General features: G+C 53.3%; 1 protein-coding gene across 10 annotated transcripts in view; it reads right to left on the bottom strand.

The window, feature by feature from the left end:
• The window catches only part of CARD14 (caspase recruitment domain family member 14), a 43,659-nt gene that overhangs the window by 1,147 nt on the left and 26,135 nt on the right, over window positions 1-16,377 (bottom strand). For 5 of the 10 annotated variants that reach the window (XM_078374848.1, XM_078374849.1, XM_054256567.2 and 2 more), the window contains 12 exons: window positions 16,130-16,246; window positions 14,981-15,123; window positions 14,683-14,777; window positions 10,979-11,042; window positions 10,557-10,749; window positions 7,181-7,307; window positions 6,639-6,879; window positions 5,456-5,519; window positions 4,651-4,765; window positions 3,569-3,739; window positions 3,131-3,252; window positions 1,712-1,827 (listed from right to left, as the gene is read on the bottom strand). In XM_078374848.1, coding sequence (XP_078230974.1) covers window positions 1,712-1,827; window positions 3,131-3,252; window positions 3,569-3,739; window positions 4,651-4,765; window positions 5,456-5,519; window positions 6,639-6,879; window positions 7,181-7,307; window positions 10,557-10,749; window positions 10,979-11,042; window positions 14,683-14,777; window positions 14,981-15,123; window positions 16,130-16,246 — 1,568 coding nt within the window. Of the gene's footprint in view, window positions 1-1,711; window positions 1,828-3,130; window positions 3,253-3,568; window positions 3,740-4,640; window positions 4,766-5,455; window positions 5,520-6,638; window positions 6,880-7,180; window positions 7,308-10,556; window positions 10,750-10,978; window positions 11,043-14,682; window positions 14,778-14,980; window positions 15,124-16,129; window positions 16,247-16,377 lie in introns of all 10 variants that reach the window. The other 5 variants (XM_035301987.3, XM_078374852.1, XM_035301988.3 and 2 more) reach the window with 4 other exon arrangements.

Genomic DNA, 16,377 nt, shown 5'->3' with positions numbered 1-16,377 from the left:
CTGCACAGGCCAGAGATGGGGGGATGGGCTTAGGGGAGGGCAAGGGCCCAGCAGCCCAGCTGGGGTAGCATGAACACAGGTGGACTCGCTTTGAGGGGACTTTGTAAAGAAGATGGGGCCTGGGTCCCAGTGGTGAGGACAGGCCATCTGGAACACAGCCTTGGCTCCCGCAGTGGAACGGACACAGTAGCAAGACATCTTGGTCTGTCCCCAGTAAACCAAGTAATTTTTATTTACCTTTTTTTTTTGTCCTTAGCCAAATAGGGTTAGACTGCACCCCAGTAAGTGCGAAGTGTCAGTGGAGCTGGGGCTGGGTGTGGGGTCTGGCCTCACAGTGGTCCTCTAGGCTGCTCTTGGGGAGGGAGTGCCAATGTGTTAATTTACAACTTTAAATTTCAATGATAAAATGTCATTTGCCAGTGACTGGGCTATTTTTGCCCACTATTTGCAAAAAGGCACCCTCATCCTGGTATCAAGATTCCTGAGAGGCCAGATTTGAAATCAAGTTTGTTTGGTGAGCATGAAATCAGAGTAGGTTTTTTTTTTTTTTTTTTTAGACAAGAGTTTCGCTCGTTACCCAGGCTGGAGTGCAATGGCGCGATCTCAGCTCGCCGCAATCTCCACCTCCTGGGTTCAGGCACTTCTCCTGCCTCAGCCTCCTGAGTAGCTAGGACTACAGGCGCGCACCACCATGCCCAGCTAATTTTTTGTATTTTTAGTAGAGACGGGGTTTCACCTTGTTGACCAGGATGGTCTTGATCTCTTGACCTCGTGATCCACCCACCTCGGCCTCCCAAAGTGCTGGGATTACAGGCGTGAGCCACTTTTTTTCTTTTTTGACACCGAGTCTCGCTCTGTTGCCCAGACTTGAGTACAGTGGCTTGATCTCAGCTCACCGCAACCTCAGGTTGAAGAGATTTTCCTGCCTCAGCTTCCCGAGTAGCTGAGATTAGAAGCGCCTGCCACCATGCACAGCTAGTTTTTGTTTTTATTTTTGTTGTTTTCGAGACAGAGTCTTGCTCTGTCACCCAGGGTGGAGTGTAATGGTTCGATCTCCAGCTCACTGCAACTCCTCCACCTCCCAAGTTCAAGCAATTCTCCTGCCTCCGCCTCCCAAGTAGCTGGGACTACAGGCGTGTGCCACCACGCCCAGCTAATTTTTGTATTTTAGTAGAGACAAGGTTTCTCCATGTTGGCCAGGCTAGTCTCGAACTCCTGACCTCAAGTGATCTGCCTACCTCAGCCTCCCAAAGTGCTGGGATTATAGGCTTGAGCCACTGAACCCAACCTTGTTTTTAAATAGAGACAGGGCTTCTCCATATTGGCCAGGCTGGTCTTGAACTACTGACCTCAAGTGATCTGCCTGCCTCAGCCTCCCAAAGTGCTGGGATTACAGGAGTGAGCCACCACACCCAGCCTAGTTTTTGTATTTTTAATAGAGACGGGGTTTCTCTATGTTGGCCAGGCTGGTCTTGAACTCCTGACTTCAAGTGCTGGGATTACAGGTGTGAGCCACCATGCCCAGCCAAAATCAGAGGAATGTCATGAGCTATCAGCAGGGTCCTTGTCCCAAAGTTGTGTGGAAACTGCCCCGTCAGCGCCTCAGGTTCCTGAAAGCCTCAGAGTGCACTCCGGAGGCACCTGCCGTGGGCTTCTAGGGAGCCCAGGAGCTACTTCAAAGCCTGCTGCCCAGCCCCCAGCATGCACCTACTTGAGCTTCTTCGCCATCTTCTCATTGACAGAGACGTGGATGATGATAGGGAAGATGTCCATTCTGTGCAGGGCGCAGACACTGTCCAGCTGGATGTCCAGGAGGGCGTGGATGTTCTTTGCGGGAGGGAGAGGGAGAAGTGAGTCAAGATCAGGGGCCTCGGAGGAAGTGAAAGGAGACTGTGTCCAGGTCTGAAGGGCCCTCTGGGCAGGCTGACGGTAGGAGATGGGCAGTACTGAACTTTGCAGAGGAGATGGGGGAAGAGAGCTTGCCACTTTCTTCTCTTTTTATTTTTTTAGTTTTTAATTTTTTTGTAGAGATGGTGTCTCATTATGTTGCTCAGGCCAGTCTCAAACTCTTGGGCTCAAGCAATCTTCCTGCCTAGGCCTCCCAAAGTATGGGGATTATAGGCATGAGCCACCATGTCCAGCCACTTTCTTTATTTATGAGTTTTTGCCCTTATTGCTCAAGCTGGAGTGCAATGGCGCAATCTTGGCTCATTGCAACCTCTGCTTTCTGGGTTCAAGCAATTCTCCTGCCTCAGCCTCCTGAGTAGTTGGAATTACAGGCGTGTGCTACCACAGCCCAACTGATGTTTTGTATTCTTAGTAGAGACGGGGTTTCACCATGTTGGCCAGGCTGATCTTGAACTCCTGACCTCAGGGATCCACCCGCCTCAGCCTCCCAAAGTGCTGGGATTACAGGCATGAGCCACCACGCCTGGCCCTCTTTTAATTTTTTAATTTTTTTTAGTTAAAATTTTTCTATTTAGAGACGGGGTCTCACTGTGTTGCTCAGGCTGGTCTCAAACTCCTGGGCTCAAATTATTCTCCCGCCTTGGCCTCACAAAGTGCTGGGGTTACAAGTGTGAGCCCCTGGGCCTGGCCGAGTTTGCCACTTTCTAAATAAGGCTGCTTGCTGTGCAGTCTGAAGAGTTTTTGTCCCTTTGATTTTTCACTGGGAAAATCTAGAAACTGAGCTCTGGGGACTGAGGTGGACTTAGCATGGAGCTCTGCCAGCCCCTAGGGCTGCCAGGCCTTGCTGTCCATGCCTGTGCAGACACAGCTGTGGGCCATGGAGAACTGCTTTTCACGCGTTTGTCTACGCTGTCAAACATGGAGAGTGTTGTTATCTGGGATCTATTCATTCTCAAACAAATACCTATGAAACACTCCCCCACACACACACCACAGCTGAGGAAACTGAGGCTCAAGCAGCTGGGAGGCTTCACCGATGGTCACGTTGATCTTAACTGGCTGAGACGAGGTTTGAGCTCCTGCTGGGGTGTTGGGACCCAGAGGTCGGTGACAAGGTCACCAGGTCTCAGGTCAGTCCCTGTACCTTTATCTCATCCCCCTCCTCTGCATTCCCGAAACCCTCCCCAGGACAGCTCCCCTACCTACCCCCGCTTGCCCTCACCTTTTCCATGAGGGACTCCACAGCATGGCGAGTCACCCAGCAGCGGCCCCCAGACACCTCTCCCTCCTGGACGATGTCCCCTCTCTGGCTCCAGGCCTCATACTCCTCCTGGCTCAAGTACTCTGCAGATGACATCGGACAGGGCCCTCATACACCAGCTTCGTGGGGGTCCCAGGGAGTCCCATGGTAAATACTCCCGTCACCAGGCCCCCCGCCAGCCCTGGGAGAAGCTCTTCCCAGGGTGTCCACTTTACACACCTGGCTCTGCACACCCCGCTCTGTGCCCTGAACCTCCATCCTGAACTATCTGGACAGAGCAGGTGAGCATGGGAATGTGCACTGTGGGGAAGGGAAGGAGATGGAAGTAGAGGAGGAGGGAGGGAGGGGTAAAGGAAGGGACTGGAGGAGGGGAGGAGGGATTTCCAGGTAACAGTATACCTGCCAGGCACTTTTTAAACCCTTGGAGGAGGCACAGCTTCTCACTCAGGATCTTCCCAACCACCCTGGGCACGAAGAGCACAGGCCGGGGCCCAGCGGGCCGATGCGGGCACACCAGGGTGTAGGGCACCAAGGTGAAGCAGCTCTCAGCCCAGAAGCACGTACTGGAGTCTGCAGAGGAGGGGAGCCAGAGGGTTGGGGAGGCTGCCGCAGCCTGGGCCTCCTTTGCTCACTGCAGCAGCCCTAACACCTAGAGTACCAGGGTCACAGGCTCAGCGGTCACAGACTGGGTCTGAGTTCCACAGCCCCAGCAGAGCGGCTCCTTTGCACGTGCGTTACACAGCTCTGTGGCTCTCCAGGCACCACTTTGCAGCCTGCAACTTAATCCTGGTTTCCTCTAGGCCCCAGGGAGGATGGCAGGAGCCAGGGTTTTCTTCCTTCCAAAGAATCTGGGAGAGCAGCATCCTCCTCAGCCATCCTCCCAGGGCACAGGGTTCAGCCTTCCCTCCGTCCTGGGCCCCTGTAACCTGAACTTTTTTTTTTTTTTTTTTTTTTGAGATGGAGTCTCGCTCCGTTGCCCAGCCTGGAGTGCAGTGGCGCGATCTCAGCTCACTGCAACCTCTGCCTCCCAGGTTCAAGTGATTCTCCTACCTCAGCCTCCTGAGTAGCTGGAATTATAGGTGTGCACCACCACACCCAGTTAATTTTTGTATTTTTAGTAGAGATGGTTTCACCATGTTGGCCAGGCTGGTCTCAAACCCCCAACCTCAAGCAATCCACCCACCTTGACCTCCAAAAGTGCTGGGATTATGCTTCTGGACTGGATTTTTTTTTTTTTTTTTTTTTGACTATTCTATTGCCACAGATTACAGAAGTAGGAGCACTGGTTTACAGGACTTTAAAGATGGGTAGCTCAATTGCTCTCCAGAAATGCATGTGGATGTCAACCATGATTCTTAAAGCGCAGATCCTGGCCTAAATGAGTGGCCTCCCCCTGCCCCAGTGGACCAACTAACAGCAGGTCCCAAAGCCCCTTGCCCACTTGGAGCCAGCAGCCCCTGTGCCAGCTCACCAGGCCTCACCCTCCATCCTGCTGGAGTCTGATTTGCCCCTGTCAAAGGACAAACACAGAGGGCTGGCCTTGGCTTTGTCCATACTGACGATGCGGACCAGCTTCTGCGGTCCCCCGGAAGATGGCTGAAGGAGGGACGGAGAAGAGAGGAGGAGGAGCTGTTGAAGCCATCAACACAGGCCCAGCAGCCCCCTGTCCTGACACCTACCCCACCAGCAAATCCAGTGTGGTCTCTGCACCATCAGACTGTGCCCACTGAACAGCCAGGATGCCCAGAGCCTGTGCCAGGAGGTGGGGGGCTCAAGGGGTCCTCAGGTTGATAGTCCCAAAGCAGGGCCCTGCAGTAAGGGGTGGGCTGCCAAGGCAGGAGGAAGGACAGAGGTCTCCCCCGTGCTCAGCCCCACATCATCCTGGGGAACTGGCCGAGCCCTGTCCTGTGGTTCTTAGCAACCGCAGGGACGGGTGGGTGCTTAGCAACCTGCCAAGTGTCCTGTGTCTGGAGAACACAAAGGCGCCTGGCGCAGAGGAGGGGGAATTCAGGGAAGATGACCGTCACTAGGGTGCCCCGGGAGTAATGCAGAAACACGGCTGCTCTGAGAGCACCACGAAATATGCTACACCCATACAAGAGCCTGCAGGCTGGCTGGGGGCCGCAGACCCTGTCCTGGTTTGAAGGTGCCCAGAGGAGAGACAGGCAGAGTCATCCTCCTCCAATTAGCATCCCACACTCTCCACACGGTGCCCTTGCCTCCCTGCCAGCACTGTTTCCCTCTTCCAGCTCACCCCAGGGGGCCAGGACCCTCCTGGAGGCTCACCTTGCGGGTGACTGTGCACTGCTGAGTCATGTCCTGGATGAGGGCTATGAGCTGCTGCTGAGCCCTGCGCATACCAGGAGAGGTCCTGTCCCGGCTGCCTCCTGCCAGGAGAGCCGAGCAGGGGAGAGCCGGGCAGTGGGGAGCAGGGCAGGGAGGAGTGGGGCGAGAGAGAGCAGGGCAGGGGGAAGCAGGGCAGGGGAGGGCAGGGCAGCGGAAGGCTGGGCAGGGGAGAGCGGGGCAGGGGGGAGTGGGGGAGATGGCTGGGTGGGAGAGGAGGTGCTCCACCTAGAGCTCCAGACACCCCTTTGCTTCAGGCAGGAGTGCTCCACCCTAGCAACCATCACAGTCTCCAGAGCTTTCCAAAGACTCGGTGCCCTGAGCCCAGCCCTGGAGATACTGATTTACTTAGGCTGGGGTGGGACCCAGGGGATGCTGATGAGCAGCCAGCTGCAGGGCCCTGCTCCAGAACCTCACTATTTACAGTGGGCCCATGGCCTGCAGCCTGGAGTCACCAAGAAAGCTGTTAGAAATGCAGAGTGCCAGCCCTCTCCCAGGACCTGCTGGCTCTGAGCCCCGAGGGACTTGAGTTTGCAATAAGGGTTGGGGATGCTGAGCTCGACACTCGAGCTTTCTAGCACCGAGCATTCTGCACATTTAAACCTTGGAGCCTCCTGTAGGCCGATCTAGAGCAATCGTTTTCAATGGAGCAGGGCAGGAGGCAGTGTCACTCCCCAGGGAAGGTGACCAGCTGTCCCTGCTTGCCCAGGACTGAGGGGTCCCCTGCATGTGGGGCTTTCAGTGCTAAGACCAAGACAGTCCTAGGAGGACCAGGGGACCCTTGGCAACATAGGGAGACATTTCTGGTTGTCACAAATGGGGCGTGGGAGTGCTCCCGGCATCCTGAGTAGGAAGGCCCCGCTGCAGGCAGGGGTCTAGCCCCAAACATTTATGGTACCAAAGCTGAGAAACCCTGATCTAGAAAGTTCCAGAATGAATATTTCATTTGCAAGAGATAAAGCATCCACCACACAAAAAACACCATCTTCAGCAGGCTCCCCTTCATAGGGGGATCTCACCACGACCACCCTCTATTCCCGGGCAGGAGGAGGAAGCCAAGGCAGGCTGGGCCCCGTTTCCCCATGGGCTTCTCTGGAGACACACCAAGCTCTGGGCAGCTGCTCACCGGGAGTAGTTGGGGATGGTGCCGTGGCCTGCAGCATCCTTCATGGTGTAGGGGTTCACGCGGTGGGCGTGCCAGCAGCTGTGGCCCTGGAACATGGTGTCGGTGACGTGCAGGACCTCATTGCAATGCACCTGCAGCTCCCCCTTGGCCCTCCCCTCCATGGCCAGGTTGACCCGGATGTAGAATGAATCCCCTGAGGTCACCGCTTTGGCCTCCAGGTCCTGGAGCAGCTTCTTATAACCTGATAAAAGGGAACATGAACCACAAATGAGCTGCAGATGCAAGTCCCCCCTCGAGGAAGGTTGCAGAACACGAAAGTCACAAAGAAGGAAGGACCCTGCCCCAGCCTCAGACGCCACTCTGGCGTTGGAGTCAGTGAGTGGAAGGTTTCCAGCTGGCTTGGGGGCCTCCCAGGGACCTGGGGCACAGCCTGGCTGATCCTCTCCTGGACCCTGGGTGCTGGGCATGCAGAGAAGCCAGGGACCCAAGGGTCACGGAGACTGGCCAGGCAGCTGTGCACTCGAGAGGGGTGGCGTGTGTACCGTCCATGTTGACCTTCACAGACAGGCAGCAGAAGCCGTCCACCCTCCCGAGAAGCCCCACGGCCTGCTCCAGGGTTGTGTCCTCCAGGACTGCCTTGAACAAGGGCTCTGAGGCTTCGTGATCAACCTGAGGGCAAGTCGAGAAGGTCAGTCTCTTTCTCCTAGGACTCTGAATCCAGCCGGGACATGGAGGGCACTCAGGGCACTAAGGCGAGGCCTGCACTCCTTGACTAAAACAAAGCTGCACCACAGAGCCTCTGCGGGGTCTTCCAGCGTCTCCTGATGCATGCTACACACATTCCTGGCCAGAGAGTCAACTGCCAACTCTTCCCCAACCCTTCCACTGCTGAGGTCGGGGTTTCTTTGTGATAAGCACTTTCCTCTCTTGAAAGAAAAAAAAGAAAGGACCTCAGTTCTAGAACATTCAAGAGCATTCTAGATAGGGGTTTCTCAGCCTTGAGGTCATACTGCGTTGCTGCAGGCTGTCGTGGGCCCTATAGGCTGCTGAGTGGCATACCTGGCCTTCACCCCACCAATGCCATGGCTGTCCCACCCATAGCCTGCCCCACTGTGAAGGCCCACCCTGCAGAGCTTCCGCTGTCCACTTCATTTCTTGTCAACATTGTTCTAAGAGTAGATATTTTTTATGATAAAAAAAATTAAGATGTGTTTTAACACCATTAAAACTGAATTGGTCCCCTTAGGATACTGGGACTATCTCCCTGAACATTGTAAAGGTGCTCCGTTGCTTGAACTACCACATAGCTGGTAACTGGGAAACCTTAGAGCAGGGGTCCCCAATGTCTGGGCCACAGACTAGTACTGGCCCACGGTCTGTTAGGACCCCAGCCACACAGCAGGAGGGGAGGGGTGGGCAAGTGAGCATTGCGGCCTCAGCTCCACCTCCTGTCTGATCAGCACAGCATTAGATTCCCACAGGAGCCTGGACCCTACTGTGAACAGCGCATGTCAGGGATCTAGGTTGTGTGTTCCTTATGAGAATCTAATGCCTGATGATCTGTCACTGTCTCTCGTCACCCCCAGATGAGACCATCTGCAGGAAAACAAGCTCAGGGCTCCTGCTGATTCTGAATTATGATACAGTATATAATTATTTCATTATATGTTACAGTGTAATAATAATAGAAATAAAGTGCACAATAAATTGAATGCACTTGAACTATCCCCAAACAATCTCCCCCTCCCCGGTCAGTGGAAAAGTTGTCTTCCATGAAGCCGGTCCCTGGTGCCAAAAAGTTTGGGGACAGCTGCTTAAGAAGATGGTTAGAAATGCAAAGAAGGGCCGGGTGTGGTGGCTGACACCTGTAATCCCAGCACTTTAGGAGGCTGAGGCTGGTAGATCACTTGAGGTCAGGAGTTTGAGACTAGCCTGGCCAACATGGTGAAACGCTTTCTCTACTAAAAATACAAAAATTAGCCGGGCGTGGTGGCACACACCTGTAATCCCAGCTACTTGGAAGACTGAGGCAGGAGAATCGCCTGAAACCAGGAGGTGGAGGTTGCAGTGAGCTAAGATTGTGCCACTGCACTCCTGGGCAACAGAGTGAGAGTCTGTCTCAAAAAAAAAAAAAAAAAAAAGAGAGAGAGGACTATAAAGAAGGGCTTTCTGGGTTGAGTGGAGGGGAGACCACAGGAGGACACTTGCCTTAGGAGCTCCATGTGCTATTGTTTGAGCCCTGGGGGAGCTCGGCATTTGGACAGCCTGTTCCAAGTGGGCAGCGAGGGGTGCGTGGAACACTCCTGTCACTGTCTCTCATCAGCCCCAGAGGAGACAAGGGGTTCAGCCCCATCCTCTCCCCGCCTCTGTGCTCAACTTCCCTCCCAGACCCCCATCCGCAGTCCCCTCCTGGGGCCACAGGCTGAGCCTCTGGGGTAAGGTGAAGCCCATCTTGCACATCTCTTGGTTTAAATTGATTTTCATACTAAGAAAGCACTGGGCTTTCCTTTTTCTTTCCTTTCCTTTCTTTTTTTTTTTGAGGCAGGGTCTTGCTCTGCTGCCCAGGCTCAAGTGCAGTGGTGCAATCATAGCTCACAGCAGTCTCCACCTCCTGGGCTCAGCCATCTGAGTAGCTAGGACTGTAGGCATGCATCACTGTGCCCAGAAGTATTTTCTTTTCTTGTCTTTTCTTTGAGACAGAGTCTTGCTCTGTCACCCAGGCTGCAGTGCAGTGGCCTGGGCTCACTACAACCTCTGCCTCCTGGGTTCAAGCGATTCTCCTGCCTCAGCCTCCTGAGTAGGTGGGACTACAGGCATGTGCCACCACGCCCAGCTAACTTTTGTACTTTTAGTAGAGACAGGGTTTCTCCATGTTGGTCAGGCTAGTCTCAAACTCCTGACTTCATGATCCGCCCACCTCGGCCTCCCAAAGAGCTGGGATTACAGGAGTGAGCCACCTCATCCAGCAAGTATTTCTCTTTTTTTGGCTTAAAGTTTAATCTGCTTTTAGGCAACATCAAAGTCACCCTCTCTGCCCATGTATCACTAATAATTAGTTAGGCTGTACTTTTTTCTTTTTCCTTTTGAGATGGAGTCTCACTCTGTCACCCAAGCTGGAGTGCAGTGGTGTGATTTAGGCTCACCGCAACCTCTGCTTCCTGGGCTCAAGTGATTCTTCTGCCTCAGCCTCCCAAGTAGCTGGGATTACAGGTGCCCACCAACACACCTGGCTAATTTTTGTATTTTTTGTAGACACAAGGTTTTGCCATGTTGGCCAGGCTGCTCTTGAACTCATGACCTCAAGTGATTTGCCTACGTTGGCCTCCCAAAGTGCTGAGTTTACAGGCATGAGCCGCCGCACACGGCCAGGTTGTACATTTGTGCCCATTTATCTTCTTAGCAGTTTTGTGCATTTTATAACCACAAAAAACAGTTTTAGAAAATGCCCCCAAATTAGCTGGGCATGGTAGCGCATGCCTGTGCTCTGGTCCCAGCTACTTAAGAGGCTGAGGACAAAGAAAGGAACAAAAACAACCGGAAAAAAAAAAAAAAAACCAGAAAGGAAAAAATAAAAGAAATGCCCCAGTGGTTAAAATAGTGAACTTTATGTCACGTGTTTTTTACTGCACACATCCAAAGTGACCACCCTCTGTGGGTGACAGCCCTGTCAAGGGACCTCATGCAAAGACCCCTGGTCAGAAGCGCTGCATGGCAGCAGCCACCGTGGGTGACGTACTGGGTTCCCCATGGCGTGACTCTCATCTATAAATGAGCAGAATGCTTTACAGCAGCCCAGTAAAGAGCACGGGCCCAGCCCAGAGTCGATCTGCACCGTCTGGGCATCTGAAGCCTGCCTGAGTCACCCCACCTGCTGCTGTTGACCCCATGGGGAGGCAGGAGGAGCCTCGCCTGGCTCACCATCACGATCTGGGTGCCTGGGCGCAAAGCCATCTGGTCCGCCGCTGAGCCCGGGGTGACCCGGTGGATGAAGATGCCTGTGAAGTTGCCGCCGATGATGCTGATCTGCTCCAGCAGTGCATCCCCCTGGAACGCCAGCACCGTGACCTGGCTCAGGATCCTGCGGGCCAGCCTCCGCCTCATGAGCATGCTGCTGCAGGCCGGGAAATAACCGGCTTGTGCGCTACCCAGAGCAGGAGAGCTGGCAAGGCCACCTCCCCATTGCTTCCTACCAGCCCCAGCATTCTGGAATTCTGCTGCATGGCCCCACGCACATGGAAAGGCTGTCGCCTCCCAATGGCAATAGAACAATCACCCTTTACTCTGCCACTCCCTGGCCCTGGTTCCTAGCCAGCGTTGGAGGATTCCCACCTGCTGCTTACCTCTCCGAGACATCCAGGCTTCCAGCGGAGAATGGCTGCAGGCTGCTTTCTAGCTGGGGAAGGTCTGGGAGGAAGCAAGAGCTTACAGATCTTGGTCACCCCACTGTTAATGGGGCCTCCTGTAACCTGCTATGACCTCGCCCCTTCTCCCTCAGCCTCAGGCCCCCACCCTGCCACCTGTTCCATCCTCTTTGCTGAGGCTGTTTTCTCTTCCTCCACCGCTTCCTCAATGCTTGGGACCCTGATTTCATTTTCCTAAAATCACTGTAACTAGTGGGAGCTGTAACTGGGAGGGTCTGAACACCACATGCTGTTTTCCGATATTTGGATGAGTTGCCAACATTTAAAAGATAGGGAGATTTTGCCTTAAATCTGGATTTCTGGCTTCACTTGAAAAAAAATCTGCTGTAACCCTGGGGTCGCCTTTCTGCACTGATCTGCATTTCTGCACGGGCATTGAGCTCCATGTCTACACGGGCCTGCATTTCTGTACTGACCTACATTTCTGCACTGACCTGTATTTCTGTACTGGCCTGCATTTCTGCACGGGCCTGTATTTCTGCACTGACCTGTATTTCTGTACTGACCTACATTTCTGCACTGACCTGTATTTCTGTACTGACCTACATTTCTGCACTGACCTGTATTTCTGTACTGACCTGTATTTCTGTACTGACCTACATTTCTGCACTGACCTGTATTTCTGCACTGACCTGTATTTCTGTACTGACCTGCATTTCTGCACTGACCTACATTTCTGCACTGACCTGTATTTCTGTACTGACCTGTATTTCTGCACTGACCTACATTTCTGCACTGACCTGTATTTCTGTACTGACCTACATTTCTGCACTGACCTGTATTTCTGTACTGACCTGCATTTCTGTACTGACCTGTATTTCTGCACTGACCTGTATTTCTGTACTGACCTGCATTTCTGCACTGACCTACATTTCTGCACTGACCTGTATTTCTGTACTGACCTGTATTTCTGCACTGATCTACATTTCTGCACTGACCTGTATTTCTGTACTGACCTGTATTTCTGCACTGACCTACATTTCTGCACTGACCTGTATTTCTGTACTGACCTACATTTCTGCACTGACCTGTATTTCTGTACTGACCTGCATTTCTGTACTGACCTGTATTTCTGCACTGACCTGCATTTCTGTACTGACCTGCATTTCTGCACTGACCTGTATTTCTGCACTGACCTGCATTTCTGCACTGACCTGTATTTCTGCACTGACCTGTATTTCTGCACTGACCTGCATTTCTGCACTGACCTGCATTTCTGCACTGACCTGCATTTCTGCACTGACCTGCATTTCTGCACTGACCTGCATTTCTGCACTGACCTGCATTTCTGCACTGACCTGCATTTCTGCACTGACCTGCATTTCTGCACTGACCTGCATTTCTGCACTGACCTGCATTTCTGTACTGACCTGCATTTCTGTACTGACCTGCATTTCTGTACTGACCTGTATTTCTGCACTGACCTGCATTTCTGCACTGACCTGTATTTCTGCACTGACCTGTATTTCTGCACTGACCTACATTTCTGCACTGACCTGCATTTCTGCACTGACCTGCATTTCTGCACTGACCTGTATTTCTGCACTGACCTGCATTTCTGCACTGACCTGTATTTCTGTACTGACCTGTATTTCTGCACTGACCTACATTTCTGCACTGACCTGTATTTCTGTACTGACCTGTATTTCTGCACTGACCTGTATTTCTGCACTGACCTGCATTTCTGCACTGACCTACATTTCTGCACTGACCTGCATTTCTGCACTGACCTGCATTTCTGCACTGACCTGCATTTCTGCACTGACCTGTATTTCTGCACTGACCTGCATTTCTGCACTGACCTGCATTTCTGCACTGACCTGCATTTCTGCACTGACCTGCATTTCTGCACTGACCTGCATTTCTGCACTGACCTGTATTTCTGCACTGACCTGCATTTCTGCACTGACCTGCATTTCTGCACTGACCTGTATTTCTGCACTGACCTGCATTTCTGCACTGACCTGTATTTCTGTACTGACCTGTATTTCTGCACTGACCTGTATTTCTGCACTGACCTACATTTCTGCACTGACCTACATTTCTGCACTGACCTGCATTTCTGCACTGACCTGTATTTCTGTACTGACCTGTATTTCTGCACGGGCCTGCATTTCTGCATGGGCCTGCATTTCTGCACTGGCCTGCATTTCTGCAAGGGCCTGCATTTCTGCAAGGGCCTGCATTTCTGCACGGGCCTCAATTTCTGTACTGGCCTCCATTTCTACACAGGCCTGCATTTCTGCACTGACCTGCATTTCTGCATTGAGCTCCATGTCTACATGGGCCTCAATTTCTGTACTGGCCTGCATTTCTGCACAGGGCCTGTGCTTCTGCACAGGCCTGCATTTCTGCACTGGCCTGCATGTCTGCATTGGACTCCATGTCTGCATGGGTCTGTGCTGGCCTGCATTTCTACACAGGCCTGCATTTCTGCACTGATCTGCATTTCTGGGTGCAGCAATCACTGCACTGGCCAGCGGCTGCCTGCTGTTTACCCCAGACCACTCCACTTCCCAGCTGGCAAAAGCAGGTCTCTGAGTTGTCAATCCTGGGACTAAAGGCTCCCAGAATCTCCGAAGCTCTCGCATTTTACTATGCGGCCTGTGAGCCCCTGAGAGCCAGGGAGCAGCCTGCCAGGGTCTACGGCAGGAAGTCTCACTCTGTGGCCCACACAGGAGAACCAGGGCCAGCAGAGACCAAAGAGTTCCCTAGGCCTGGCTCACAGGCAGAATCCCATTGTGATCACATTCAAAGCCAATGAAACGAGGTGTGTACTCCCAATGTATCTGAGGTCAATTCCGCTAAAAATATATGCAACCAGGACATCATGCAGAATGCTCGCAGAGGAAAAATACAGAGGAATAAGCCCTCCCTTCTCATCTCACGCCTAATTTAGATATGCCTTGGATGGACTCTCTGGATTTATCACTGTTATAAATAAAAATGTGTATGAGTCTCCAAAGGGGAAGGTTTCTGATCACACGACCCACAGAAGGCAGAGGGGCAGTGTGGAGTGGGCAGCGCAGGGCACTGGTGGCGACGGGGTGAATTCCAGGTGGGGAGCAAAGCACCTACTGTGTGCTGAGGCAGAAAGGCTAAGGCACCCACCTGTGATGGGCCCATGGACTTGGGACAGAGAGAAGCCTGGTTCAATCACAAAGAAATGAAACACAGGAGAAGCGCGAGGCCTCAGGGCCAGCACCTGAGAGGAGAGGGGCTCCCGTCGGGGAGATGCCACTCTGTGCCTCGCCTCAGCCAGGCACCATGAAGCGACCCTGCCTGCTGCCTCCTGAAACCACTGGGAAGCCCAAGCGTCTCCATAAATCAGAGCAGGGTGCTGGGTGCTGAGCAGGGTGTAGGTCAAACACAACTCCCCCAGCTCTAGGGAAAAACACAAGGACACCAGCAAGCAGAGCACAGCCAGGCTCTGGGTTATGCTGTCTGGCAGGCAGGACTTTCCCAAAACGCAAGGGTGAGGCCAAGGTCAAGGCCCAGGGCAGACACTGACCTCTGCTTCTATCTGTCCTTTCCCTGGGGAGAAGCCCTGGCTGTCTCATCAGCTCCCTGCTCTGCCAGGGGGAGGCGGCCTGCTGTGGAGGTTCAGGGTTGGGCGCACTTACCTGCCCCATCTAGGACCTCATAATCCAGGTCTGTGTCACCCGCCTTCGTTCCTGGCGGGGCTCCAAGGCCTACTTCTGGAATCTCCAGGCAGCTGCTGCAAAGCATGAGAAGCTGCAGGCTCAAACTGCATCACCTGCTCCCTCTGAGTCCCCACACCCCAAGCAGTGGCTGCCCAGCAGCTGCCAGCTCCGGGGCTTCAAGGGCAGGAGCTGCTGCCTATAATATGCAGATGCCCTGAGGTCTAGGCTGGTTTCTCTGGTGAGTAGCCAGGAAGGACCCCAGTACCACATGTTCTACCTGAAAGACCAGGGTTCTTCCCCGAAGTCCTCGGCCAACCGCTTGTACAGGGACTGCTGGCTGGGGGGCACAGGGCTCCTAGAGCGGAAGCTGTCCACCAGCTCGCGGCTGGATGTGGCGCTCAGGTCTGACCAGAGCTGAGACTGGAGGAGGGAGGGCAGAGGTCAGCGGGGCATGCAGGAGGACATCCCAAGACTCCTCCCTTGTTCCCCCATGGTGTAGAGAGAGAGCCACAGTGAGAACTGTGGAAAGGAGGCAGCAGGAGGGGAAGGAAGGGCAAACCCGGGAGGCATATGCGCTGAGCGCCTGCTGTATACCAGGCACTCTATTAGCTGCTTGGCTTAGTTCCCATAATAAATCTGTAAGGTGGCACTACTGCCCCATTTAACATGTAAAGTGATGTGGCTTGGCTGTTGGGCTGGGTGCAGTGGCTCAAGCCTGTAATCCCAGTACTTTGGGAGGCTGAGGCCAGCAGATTATTTGAGGTCAGAAGTTTAAGACCAGCCTGGCCAACATGTTGAAACCCTGTCTCTAATAAAAATATAAAAAGTAGCTGGGCGTGGTGGTGGGCACCTGTTATTCCAGCTACTTGGGTGGCTGAGGCAAGAGAATCTCTTGAACCTGGGAGGTGGAGGTCACAGTGAGCTGAAATTGTACCACTGCACTCTAGCCTGGGTGACACAGGAGACTCTGTCTCATAAAATAAGGGCTGGGCATGGTGGCTGATGCCTATAATCCCAGCACTTTGGGAGGCCAAGGTGGATGGATCACCTTGGGAGTTCCTGACCAACTTGGAGAGCAGCCTGACCAACATGGAGAAACCCATTATCTACTAAAAATACAAAATTAGCTGGGTGTGGTGGTGGGTGCCTGTAATTCCAGCTACTCTGAAGGCTGACGCAGCAGAATCGCTTGAACCCAGGAGGCATAGGTCGCGGTGAGCTGAGAACACACTGTTGCACTCCAGCCTGAGCAACAAGAGTGAAACTCCGTCTCAAAAAAAAAAAATAATAATAAAATAAAATAAAACTCTCCTAATTGCACCAACCTCTTCCCTGTGGGGACAGGGTAGAAGGAGGCCCACTTTTATCCTGATAGAGGTCGGCCCTGCGCTGGCCCAGAAGGTCAAGACAGTGAGGGCAGCCCTACCTCTAAGGAGCTGGTGAGGCTGCAGTGGCTGTCGTCTCTGGGGCCAATGGCATGCCTCCTCACCAGCCGCTGCTTCTCCCTCGTACAGGGCTCCCTGGTCCTGGCTTCCTGCTTGTGCTGCCAGAGACAGGCCAGACAGGTCGGTTAATTCAGGAAAGGTTCCCCTTTGAGGCCCGTGGGGTTTCTGCTGGGTCAGCACCACCTGTCCGGCCCTCCAGCAGTTTCCTCTCATCAGCTTCCAGGGAAAA

This window comes from Callithrix jacchus, chromosome 5 (assembly GCF_049354715.1).
Source record: "Callithrix jacchus isolate 240 chromosome 5, calJac240_pri, whole genome shotgun sequence".
Lineage (NCBI taxonomy): Eukaryota > Metazoa > Chordata > Mammalia > Primates > Cebidae > Callithrix > Callithrix jacchus.
The sequence above is the reverse complement of the archived record's forward strand: the minus strand, read 5'-3'. Positions and strand labels throughout refer to the sequence as shown.